This window comes from Penaeus monodon, chromosome 8 (assembly GCF_015228065.2).
Source record: "Penaeus monodon isolate SGIC_2016 chromosome 8, NSTDA_Pmon_1, whole genome shotgun sequence".
Taxonomy (NCBI): Eukaryota; Metazoa; Arthropoda; class Malacostraca; order Decapoda; family Penaeidae; genus Penaeus; species Penaeus monodon.
This window is the reverse complement of record NC_051393.1, coordinates 44268601-44281100: the sequence shown is the minus strand read 5'-3', so window position 1 is coordinate 44281100 and position 12500 is coordinate 44268601. Positions and strand designations below refer to the sequence as shown.

Sequence of the window (12500 nt, the reverse complement as noted above, 5' to 3'; positions counted from 1 at the left end):
TTAGCCTTTAAACAGTGTAGGAGTGGCTTTTTTTTTTTTTCCATTGTCATTTAGAGAGAGAGAGAGAGAGAGAGAGAGAGAGAGAGAGAGAGAGAGAGAGAGAGAGAGAGAGAGAGAGAGAGAGAGAGAGAGAGAGAGAGAGAGCACTGCTTAAGTGCATTTATTACCTCTGTGTTTTTGCAGGATGAAATGACAAAGCTTCTGAAGAGGATCCTTCAAGTAATGAAGAGTTTCAGCATTGATGACCTTGTCAGCAAACCTCAACGTCAGCCATTAGAAATGCAAGAATTCTCTATATGGATGTTACTGGTTCTCAATGACTTTCGAGTGCAGATTGGAGCTGCCATAGGAGATTTGGCCACGTGGCTGATTCAGTTAATGCCAAATGAACTATATGACAAAGGTCTAAGACCATGTCAGAGTAAATTGGCACATTACCTCCTTACACTTTCCAAATATTCAAGTAACATGGATAATGATGAAATGAGTAACACAATCCCTGGAGAAATATTTATTGTTACAAATTCACCCAGACTTGTAGCACATGAGAAAATGAGCACAGTTCAAAGTGTCAGTGGCAAAAGTAACATGAAAAAGAAAATGGATAATGAATTTGACAAGGTAAATGAAGTGGGCAACAAAAATGAAAAATTCATTGATTCTGTTCGTAAACAGGAGCAGCCAAGTACAACTCACGATGGATCAGGAAAAGCAGAGATTCACTGGGAAGATTTCTTAAGACAGACCTCACTGGACGAGCTCATGGAAGGCACAGCGAAGCCCATGTCCCTGGCTCAGTTTAGTAACGGTGTCATTTATTCCTTGTGGAGAACATCCCTCATGATTGGAGGGGGCTCAGAAATTTTCAGAGGCTGGCTCATGCAAATTGCACCTATTTTATTAGATCATGAACAGACTGAAAAGATCATCTCAGGTGTTAAATCACTACATGATCACTTAGAGAAACAGCCTGAAGATGTTTGTAAGCTGGGCATTCAAGTAATACCCTTTTTGAGACCAGGCATGAAGCTTAGGGTGGATGGACAAGTCAGTGAAGTTACTCCAGTGACTGAAGTTGATGATCCTGATACTTTAGAATTTAACATTTTAGGAAGTCTTTCAACAAATTGTAGCCGAACTATTCCTAATGCCAAAAGTAATGGGAAAGCCAAAGGTAGGAATCCATCAGTGCCAATATTACATGATCAATATTGTGAAGAAACCAGCAGTATTAGTGATTGTAGAGGAGCTAATCGTCTCTCACTGCCTAGTGCTGTGAGAAGAAACCGAGTGAAAAAGAAAACACGGGGAAATTCAGATTTGAAAGTAGCGGCGGGTGACTCTATCTTAAACAGTCCTGAAAAGTCATTGCCAGAATCAAATGAATCACCCAAAGAAGGAAATCAAGTGGCAGAGGAAGGAAGTGAAAAGAAAAGAAACTTAGTCAAGTCTGGCATAACTAGTACAGTTGACTTTAATCATATTTCTAGTAGTTCTTTAGAGAGTGTATCTATGAAAATCTCTTCTTCACATGTTAACAGTACAAAGTTGAAAGAAGTTCGTGAAGATGCTGGGAAAAATGGAAGTCAGTTATGTTTAGTATCTGATAGTAAAAGTGATAACAAAATAGCTAAAGCAAAAGATAAAAGTTCACAGTTAAACAATACAGGAGGTGACAAAGTGAAAGGTAACACAAAAACTCAAAATGACAATGAAAAAAATACAGTTCATTTGGAAAATAGTAAAGCTAGTCCTTACAAAGCAAAAGTGAAAAGGAAACTCAATACTGATGATGTTGCAGTGAAAGCAGTCAAGAGTGAAAAACATGAAACAGGCACAGTGCCAGGCACAGGGAAATGTTTACCAAAACCTCATAATTTAGAAGTTCCTAGACTCCCAGGCAAGCCTATGCAAGGCAGTAAGAGAGTAAAGTTGCAACAGACCAGGGGAAAGGCAAATGAGAAGCAGGTTGAAAAGCAGGAAAAACAGACTTCAGGGGATCACAAAACTTCAAGAAATTCAGGTGAAGAGCACATGAAACACAAAAGTGGGGAACTCAATCAGGAAATTAGAAACAGAAAAATTGAACAAGAAAGCATTTCCAAGAAACTTAAAACAACTGAAGTTCCAGAAACACAGAAACATGTAGCCAAGAGACAAAATCAGCCATCCAAATTGTCAAAATCGGCAACAGTCAGTAGTTCTAAAGTTTTGTCCTCCTCCAAAGTGCAACGTTCACGAAGATTGGCAGGGACCCCAGCTTTGTCAGTGGAAGAGATAGATACAAAAGAGAAGGGCAAGAAGACAAAGCCAACATTTGAGGATTTAATGAACTATGACACCTGAGGGAAGTATTGTATTGCTTTAGAAACCAAATTCCTCCATACAGATATGTACAAATTTATTTTAGAATCAGATTCCAAGCATATTTTATTTCCCTCAAATTTGAATGATTGTGTATATACACTTCAGGAGCTTGCATATCTTCCCACAGGTCTTTTTCATGGTAGGTGTGCAAGTTAGGAGAAAAGGAAAGGTATTTCTTAGACAAAATGAAAGGTTATTCAAGTATGCTAATACATTTATTTATTTTTTTGTATCCTGTATCTTAACTTGTATAATATTCTTTTATATTCTATTAGAAAAACAGTAGTTTCATCCTACTCTTGTAGAGAAATGAAAGAGAATTTTGTTGATTTATATACATTTATAGATTTGATATTTGTACATGAAATATTTGATAAGCAAGATTTCAGTCAAAACAGATGGCAGGCAAACTAGCAGTGTTTAATATGCATCTTCTTATTTTATTTAGTAAAAATGAAAGGTTACAGTTATAATTTTTGTAATAATATGAATAGCTATTGGATTTATTAAACACATCATACTCTAAATGCTAATGTCTTTTTTACTGGGTGTAGTTATAATCATCATTAGTCTTTTTTGTAGCACATTTGTTTGTTTAAACTATTAACCATTACCCCTTTTTTTTACTGGACATGCATTTTGAGATGAAATAAGTGTTCAAAGTATTGCCTTACAAGAATCAGGGTTTTATATTCACACCTCATAGTGGTTATCATTATGCAGGAAATAGTATGGATGCCTCCATTTCTGTAGGCATCTTAAGAAGGCATATCCTTAGCATCAGTGTGCAGTACTAAAAACTATAGCACTTGTCATTCATAAGCTTTCCCTGTGATTAAAACCTTTTAAGTCTTGTTAAACTTGCTGGTTGGCAACTGATAGCAGAATGAAATGATGCTTTGGAAGGAAACCTTTTTGTCAGTCGTTTGTTGTGAGTAAAAATTCCTTGTCATAATCTCAGGTTTATTGACGAGGGTAAAATACTCAAGTATATTTAACAAAAATGGCTGAGTATTGGAAATGAAAAAGCATGTGCTTTGGGCGAGTGTTACAGTCTTTAATATATATATTTTTTTGATTTACAACTTCCAGCATTTTTTCGTTTTTGTTTTTGTTTAGTAAAATGTTAATGCAAGAAGGACAAATGAATTAGGAGAGAAAAAAGTGACTGTTAAACTTTTATTGCATTATTTCATTCTAAATATTTTTCTGCATTGTATAATCTGTAAAGGCACCTCAAAGTGAAATATTTGAGTTTAAATGGGGAAACCTTAAAGGAATGAGTTCTATATATATAGGCTGTACGATATTATAAGCTGATTTTTACATTGCATAGTCAAAGATCTTAAGTTTACACACATTTTGGTGCTTTTGTGTTTTATAGGCTTATTCATGATAACATGTTTTTGATATTTGCCTTCTAGAGTTAATCTATCATTTTTGTGTGGACAACTCACTAAAAGAGTGAGGAGAAACAGGGTATTTCAAAAGTGACTAAGCAAAGGGATTCCCCTTGGACACTGCACTGAAAAGAAAAACTTCATTCCTCATCCAGTGTTGCTGTTCACATATGCAGATAGTAAATATTTTTGTAGAGTACATCTCCAATAGCTATTCATATACTTGTTATAGTTGTATTCCAAACTTTTCAGTGACAGAATTTAAAGTGCAGCTCACAGATGGTGTGAGAATAGTGTTATTACACAGGACAGTCTTTTATTACAATGTAATGTCGTTTGACATTTAGCAAACCCTAAATCAAGAGAAAGAGGAAAATACTGCATTCGTTAAACACTATGCCTTGGTATATAGCCATGTGTGTATATATAGAGACTTATATTCATTTAAAAGATATATTGCATTATAAATACAATTGTCTGTAATGAATGACTGCAGTAATGTTGTTATTGGCATTAAATTACGTATACTAATAGGATTATGATAGATTAAGTATACGGAAATGCTAGCAATCTTCACTGTTAAGGCATTGTACAAGAAATGGATTTGAAATATCAAAACAAGTTTTTAAACTATATTTTTTCAGAATTGCACAGTTTACTAAGGAACATATCCTTTCATTTTTATTTGAGCTGCATCATTTTTTTTCAGTATTATATTGCAAGATGACTGAATGGCTCAGTACAAAATTAACTGTTGCAAATAAAAGAAAACTCCACTGCTAATGGTTTATGTATCCTTGGCAATTTACGTGAATCTGGTCAAATATACTTGTGGCTGAAGACTTTATAGGAGACATTGCTAAAGAAAAATGGCACAAAGAATGAAATTCTCACTGAATATTTCAGAGAACAGTTTATATGAACATTTTTGTTACCCAATGTCAAGAAGCATAACTGATCGGATATGCACAACTTAATATACTTGTGACCTTTTACGAAATGTAAAGTAATGACTGCACATCATTGTAAAGAAATTTATAGTTATAGAAGAATCATAGGGATTCTACAAAATACAGCAAACGAAGACCTCAGCACAGCAGGAGGATGTAGGCAGCTCGCACCTTTTAATCTCCCCCCCCCCCTAATCTCTTGCCCATTGTTGCCATGGAGGAGCTTCTGAGACAGAGATTGAGGCCCAGTGCTTGCACCCGCACTTTGTGCATCAGCCTGCCTTGGCCGGCTGCCCTCCCACGCAGCCTCGTGTGGTGGAGGGTAAGCACCGCGTGCCCGAGGATACCCGTACTGAACACACAAAAAATTCAAGATGGCGCAGGGCCACCCTCACCATTTTCTCCTTTCAAAGAACCCACTACAACTATTATCCCAAGCTTTACCCTGCATGCTGGGTTAAACCCTAGCTCCTAAATTTAATTTTCCTCCACCCCTTCTCCTTCCCCTATCCCCATTCTTCCTTCCCACTCTTCTTTCTAAACTTTTGTTTTTTTGGGCCTCAGCCCTCGACTCGACTAATTCTGCACGGTGTTCCCTGCTTCCCCTCTCCTTTTCCTTCTCTTCACCTTCTACTATCGACTTCATAAGGTGTGACTGTGCCAGTCATGAACGGCCTTTAGGGAGCCATAGGCATGGTATCCTAGTTTAGTTGTCTAACCTTTATCCCTCGAGGGGGCCCTTAAGGATAAACTATTTCCTTAACATAATCCAGGCTTACTATGGCCAGTAATGAAGATTTCGTACCTTTATTACGGGCAATGAGGCTTGCCCCTTTATCAACTAGCCCCACTGTTCTTAATTTCCCTGGTTCCTTGGCCCTAGGCTCTCTGACCACGATTGAGCACTATTACCACCCCTTCTTCAACGCCCTTTATCACCTCAGTCCAGTCTAAATCGTCCACCAATTTATTACTCAGGAAACATTCCTCTTCTCCCAACATGCTCTACTTCATCATGTACTACTCCCTCCTCGCTTATTACTAATCTGCAGCCTTATTAATCATCTCGCAGTACTACTTCACTCAACGCCACTCCCATTTCCATAAGATCGCGTTCTTCCACGTTCACCCACCTCTGCAAATTCTTTTGAGTACTTTGTTTAGTCCAGCCAAAAATGGAATCATTTTTTGGCGATTCCCTCTACAGCCCCTTACTCGGATAACACTGTTCTCTTCCAACAATGCCTCCACACATAAGAAGGCAAAGCTTACTTCCACAACTGCCCCGGTCGTTCCCGTCTCGTCAAAGTTACATCTGAATCCCAAGCTAAAGCATTATCAACCCAAACTTTACTGGCAAACTTATTTCTGCGCAGCCTTACCCCTCCCTCAGTACTTGTATCGGAAATGTCTCCATCTCCACGGCAATGTTCCCTGTCAGATTGTGAAGACTTAACCGCCCGCCTAGTGGACTATAATGTAGTATCAATACAATGTTACATCACCTAAGGGCCGCCGTAAGTCCTCCACCAACAATGCCAAGATTGCTTTCCGTAGATGTGACCCCCCTCCCCTAATGATGTGTATATTATCGGGGAATTCCCTCCCTGTCCTATCACATCAATCTCCCCTCCATCAATGTCGGAATTGTTGACGTGTGTGCAACCAAACAATGCCGCCCAGTGCCTCTCTATGTGCCTAACCTGTTATGATCGATCAAATTACTCATTCGCGGTGGATATGATCAGATGCAAAACTTCAAGCAAAGTTTTTATTTGCAGCTTCTTTATCTTCAATTTCATTCCGTTATTTGACAGTTGGCACAGGCGTGCCAACTTATCCATTCAGCTCAACATGCACGTGCGACCTATCGCCGAATAGGTAAAATGCCAAATACTTCTGTTATTTTATTTTTTATTTCGTAACTCTTCATTTTGCCATTTAAGGAGTATTTAAAAAAAACATTTTATAATAAAACGCATGTGAAAATGGTGTAAAATTATAAAAAAAAGTATAACGTTTATTTTTAGGCTCAAAAGAGTCAGCAATGCGTAATACAATTGACATCACAGGCAGCACTGAGAAATGGGTGATAAATAATCGTTTGAATTTCTTTACGTTACTCTTATTTATCATCAAACTCATAAGAGACTGTTTATGATTATTACTTTTTAAAAATAAGAAACGAGAATTTCCGAGAATGATAAATATACTACATATGTTTTTGAGATTTATCCAAATGCGAATAGATGAAAAACACTGTCGTAAGTTCAGACTCGATGACAGCAGAGCAATACAGTGGTTTTGGATCGATTTTGATAGGCAGCAAGTGATCCTTCGAATAAAAAGCTCCACAAATACTACAATATTGTCATTTCTTTGGTTTTTCAAATAGATTTTAATATTGCTACACGATAATGATTATAACGTAGTAATAGTAGTAGTAGTAGTAGTAACAATAACAGTAATTATTATTGTGATCATTATAACTATCATTCATCATCAATAACGGTATGCTCATGTTTGAGCAGCCGTGGACCTCTCCACCATCCTTCGCCACTCAGCTCGATCTTGCGCTTTTCTTTCCACTTGTACCTGCAAATATAACTATCATTACTATTGTTGTTATCATTATGACTATAGTAATAAACAGCATTAGTATAAATATGACCATATTTATTTTCTAGAAACAGTTTGCATCTTCAAATCCATTGGATCCAAAAGATTCCTATCGATACTAACGAAATATACAGGAATAGTCGGCGTAATTGACGAATCAGCACAATATCTATGTTTTATTATTATTATTATTGTTATTATTATTATTATTATTATTATTATTATTATTATTACTATTATTATTATTATCACTGTCATTGTCATTGCTATTACTGTTGTATTATCATTTACCATTTATAACGGTCAACATCATCATTATGTGATAACAACAATCATAAAACTTGGTAGAGAAGTGGAAACCCTATCAGCTAACTTATATAAATGCAGTAAAATAGTTGTTTTTAAGACAATTAAGTTAGAACCCAAATTTCTAGCATGCGATGTGGCATTGGGTGCAAGCCATTCAAAACTCAATTATCATAATAATCATACGATTTCTTATGCACTTAAACAACCCGATGTGGGACGATGCGCGAGGAAGATCGGAAAGCAAGAAAGCAAGTTCATAGATGATGGCGCTAGTGAGGCTTTTCGACATCATCTGCCTGTTTACGTCAACTCTTTCCTTCTGTTCCTTTGGTATTTTGAGTGTATACAGTATACGTTTCGTTGGTGTGAATAAATGAAATTCTTTCGTAATTTTTCTATATACCCACTCGAAACGTTGATTAGAAAAAGTAGCACATACTTTGTGCATTTGTGTTTTCTTGGTTAGAATTAATAACAAAGAAAAAACAAACGTGGATAATGGGAAATGGTTGCAATTATAAAGTCCAAATAATTACGAATAATAAGAATCCTACGAAATTACGATGAGTAACACCAAAATAGTTGTTTACATCTAAATTTAGTGTGCCCACCGATATATGGCAAAACCACCTTAAAGGGATGTATACCCCTTTCAGACTTCATAGACTTTGGTGTGAGACGGTAGGCAGGGACGGGATCAGCCGATAAGGATAAGTCCGATATGCGAAGCTTAGCCTCGCCCGGGCTGTGCCATGAGGGGAGCCCGGGCTGTGTCGACTAATGCCGACTCGCTCACGTGTGTCAGCAGTTGCTGACTCGGCTGAACCTAGTCCTTACCCGCCGTGGTGCCCAGCCACAGCAGTAACCTCCGGGCGACAGTTGCAACTTCTCGCGCCTGGGCGGGGCGCGAACCGCCGACCCCTCGGATGAGAGGCCGACACGTTACCACTGTACTATCCCGGAGGCACAATCAGCCGATATGTACAATTTACGTCTCCTATGCGAACAACAACAAAAGGGGGGGGGGGAGTAAACACTTCAAACTTGGGCTTCACTCACCCATTATTCTTGGGCTTCACTCTCTTACTATTTATTATTATTTATTTCTAGATGATTTTGCTCGTGATGGGGCGTATGAGACGAAGACTGACGGCCGTATTATTAAAACGTTGGTACAGGCCCCGCAATTCAGTTCCCAGGGCAGGGTGATGGGAGCCCCGCTCTGGTAATCCGTATTATTAAACTGCCCGGGAAGACCTTTCCCTGGGGACTTCTGCGGAGACTGTTGGTACGACTGATGCTTCCCGCGCGCCGCAATTGGTACATCTCATGCTTCCCGCTCGCCGCAGTTATTACGGCTGATGCTTCCCGCGCGCTGCAGTTATTACGGCTGATGCTTCCCGGCCGCTGCAGTTGGTACGCCTGATGCATCCCGCGCGCCGCAATTGGTACATCTCATGCATCCCGCGAGCCGCAGTTGGTACGCCTGATGCATCCCGCGAGCCGAAGTTGGTACGCCTGATGCATCCCGCGCGCCGCAGTTGGTACGCCTAATGCATCCCGCGAGCCGAAGTTGGTACGCCTGATGCATCCCGCGCACCGCAGTTGGTACGCCTGATGCATCCCGCGCGCCGCAGTTGGTACGCTCTATTGCTGGCTTTAATTACGAATTACAGCCAAATTTATAGCAATCTTCTCTCGGAAAAATAGTGTCAAAGCCGGCTATTGGAATATCAACTGTCATTTACAACTGTCATATTCACAATCGCTCTCAAAACCTTCGTTCGATCACTTACTATATTTCATTAATAATAAATCAACCAATATTGCATATTTCTTATTTTCAGACTCGTGAAACTCTCCTGTCTGTTTTAATTTATCTAACCTTAATCTAACTGAATGATGCTGATTTTATTCTTCTTAAAAGGCTGGATAGATTTCGAAATTTCACCGCCGCTGGAAGATAACAAACCTAAAATCTCCCCGAAACACATACATATATAAATGTGTACTTATGTATGTATTGTGAAAAAAAAAAAAAAAAAAATATATATATATATATATATATATATATATATATATATATATATGTATATATATATATATATATATATGTATATATATATATATATATATATATATATATATATATATATGTTTATATACATAGGCCTACATTTATGAAGGTAAGCACGTCCAGTTACTCGAAATTTCGTTTTGTTAATTTAAACTTGCGTCTATGACACAAGCATCGATATATTTACGATTGTTGTGATGTGTCGAACTTTATGTTATATATTGAAGTTTGATTTAAAGGAAAAGACCGGTTCTGGTGCACTACTTTGCATAAATCTAGGCCCTGATATCATAAAAACCAATTAATAGTCAATTGGTGCCAATACGGTGGCTTACCTTATTACTATAGGCCTTTTTTTTATCTCAATAGCAGGCATAATATCGTCTGCTGCAAAAAAAACGACCTACAGCGCCACCACACGCCGATGACGTCACACCATGTATACAGCTCCAGCTGATTTTTTTACAATACACAGCTGATCACAGAGAAAGCGGTCACGGTCATGGCTGACAGAGGAAGCGACTATGATTCTTCGTCTGATGAGGAATCCTGCGATTTAAATTATATATATATATATATATATATATATATATTATATATGATATTATAAATTATATATATATAATTATTATTATTTATTATCATTAAAGATTATTATTATTATTATTATTATATATTATTATTATTATTATTAAAATTATTATCATAAAATATATATATTATATATATATATAAAATATATATATATATATATATATATATATATATATATATGTAATGTACATACATATATATATATATATATATATATATATATATATATATATATATATATATACTTTTATATATATGTGTATATATATAAATATATATATATATATATATATATATATTATATATATATATATATATGTGTGTGTGTGTGTGTGTGTGTGTGTGTGTGTGTGTGTGTGTGTGTGTGTGTGTGTGTGTGGGGTGGGGTGTATGTGTAGATATATATATAATATATATATATATATATATATATATATATATATATATATAAATGTTATCATTGTTATAATTATTATTATTATTATTATTATTATTATTATCATTATTAATATTATTATCGTTATTATTATTGTCATTATCATAACAATTATTATTATTGTCCTTATATATATATATATGTATATATACATATATATATATATATATATATATATATATATATATAATACATATATATATTATATATATATATATATATATATATATATATATATATATATATACAATATATATATATATAATATACATATATATATATATATATATATATATATATATATATATATATATATACACACATATACATACAGACATACACATACATACATACATACATACATACATATATATATATATATATATATATATATATATATATATATATATATATATTAAATCTTAACTAACATCACCTTATGAACGAAAAAAACTTCCTTACCCATTGACCCATGCGCTATATTTTGAATAAGCTGCTAATGACCTTAGATGTCGATGCTGAAGAACATTTTCAATAGTTAAATAACCTTCCAGAAGTGAGAGAAAATAACACCAAATTGAGAAAGTGACGAAGTAGTCAGACAGAATTGTAGTGGATGACGCCCCCCCCCCCAATCCCTTGCTTATTGTTGCCGTAGGGGGGGGGATGGTTAGGAGGCAGAGACTGATGCCCAAAGAGGGGATAATCCTTACCTTGGACCTCAGCCCTTACCTCAACTAATTTCGCATGGTCTTTTCTTCTCCGTTACTTTATCTCCTCTTATTCATCCATTGTTAACTCTTTTTTACCCTTTTCGCTACAATACTTTGTCATGATGTTGTGTGACCTTTGGTGCATGCCAAACGAGTGGAACTACTGTGTCATGTGGAAGGAATTACTGGCCATTGTACAGTGTTTCTCGCACTTTCATCCCTAAAGTGGCTGAGGACTCAGAGGGGCAGGTGACATGATGGCTTGTAACGTTGGAAGAATACTACTACCAAGTGGAGCATCGTCCAGGAAGGGTTCATGGAAACTGCAAGCACTGAAAGAACAAGGAAACCATCAAGTTCAAATGAATACAGGTGAGTGAGGAGGACCTGGATGTTTTGCACCCGCAAGAGGCTCAGCAGGATCCAGACATTGGCCCTTCGGTGAGGTGGCTGGAGGAGAACCAGGAACCGCCAGACTGCTGTGGTCTACTGAAATATGTTGAGGCTAGAGGATGGCATCTTACAGCACTGGTGGACACTTAAGAAGAAAGAAGACAATGAGCAGGCTGTGGTCAACGTGTGGCATGACGTAGAAAAATGGTGCTGTGAATGTGATGTTTGTAATATCAGAAGAGGTCCAGCCAAATGGGGGAAGTTGCCTCTATAGAGGTACCAGGTTGGAGCTTTCATAGTACGAGTATCAGCGGACATCGTAACCAGTTTATTTGTGTGACAGTGGACTGTTTCCCAAAATGGTGTTCCAGGTGAGCTGCACTCTGACAGGGCAAGGAGTTCGAGGTTGAAGTGTTCCAGGAGTGCTGCCAGCTGATGGGACTGCAGAACACCAGGACCACTACACTGAGACCCCAGTCAGATGGCCTGGTTAAGAGGTTTAAACAGAGCTTCCTTGATGAGCTGGCTAAGTTCACCGATAGGCAGGATGAGTAGGGCAAATCTCTCCCCATGATAGCATACAGATCAGCAGAGCATGAAGCCACTGGATACACTCCTGCTCAGATGATGTTTGGAAGGGAA

At 37.1% G+C, this 12500-nt stretch overlaps 1 protein-coding gene across 2 annotated transcripts in view; it reads left to right on the top strand.

Moving 5' to 3' along the window:
* LOC119576359 overlaps window positions 1–4545 on the top strand; it is a 19908-nt gene extending 15363 nt beyond the window's left edge. For both annotated transcript variants that reach the window (XM_037924009.1, XM_037924010.1), the window contains exon 9: window positions 184–4545. In XM_037924009.1, coding sequence (XP_037779937.1) covers window positions 184–2346 — 2163 coding nt within the window. In that variant the 3' untranslated portion in view covers window positions 2347–4545. The remainder of the gene's footprint in view (window positions 1–183) is intronic.
* The last annotated feature ends 7955 nt before the right edge of the window (window positions 4546–12500 follow it).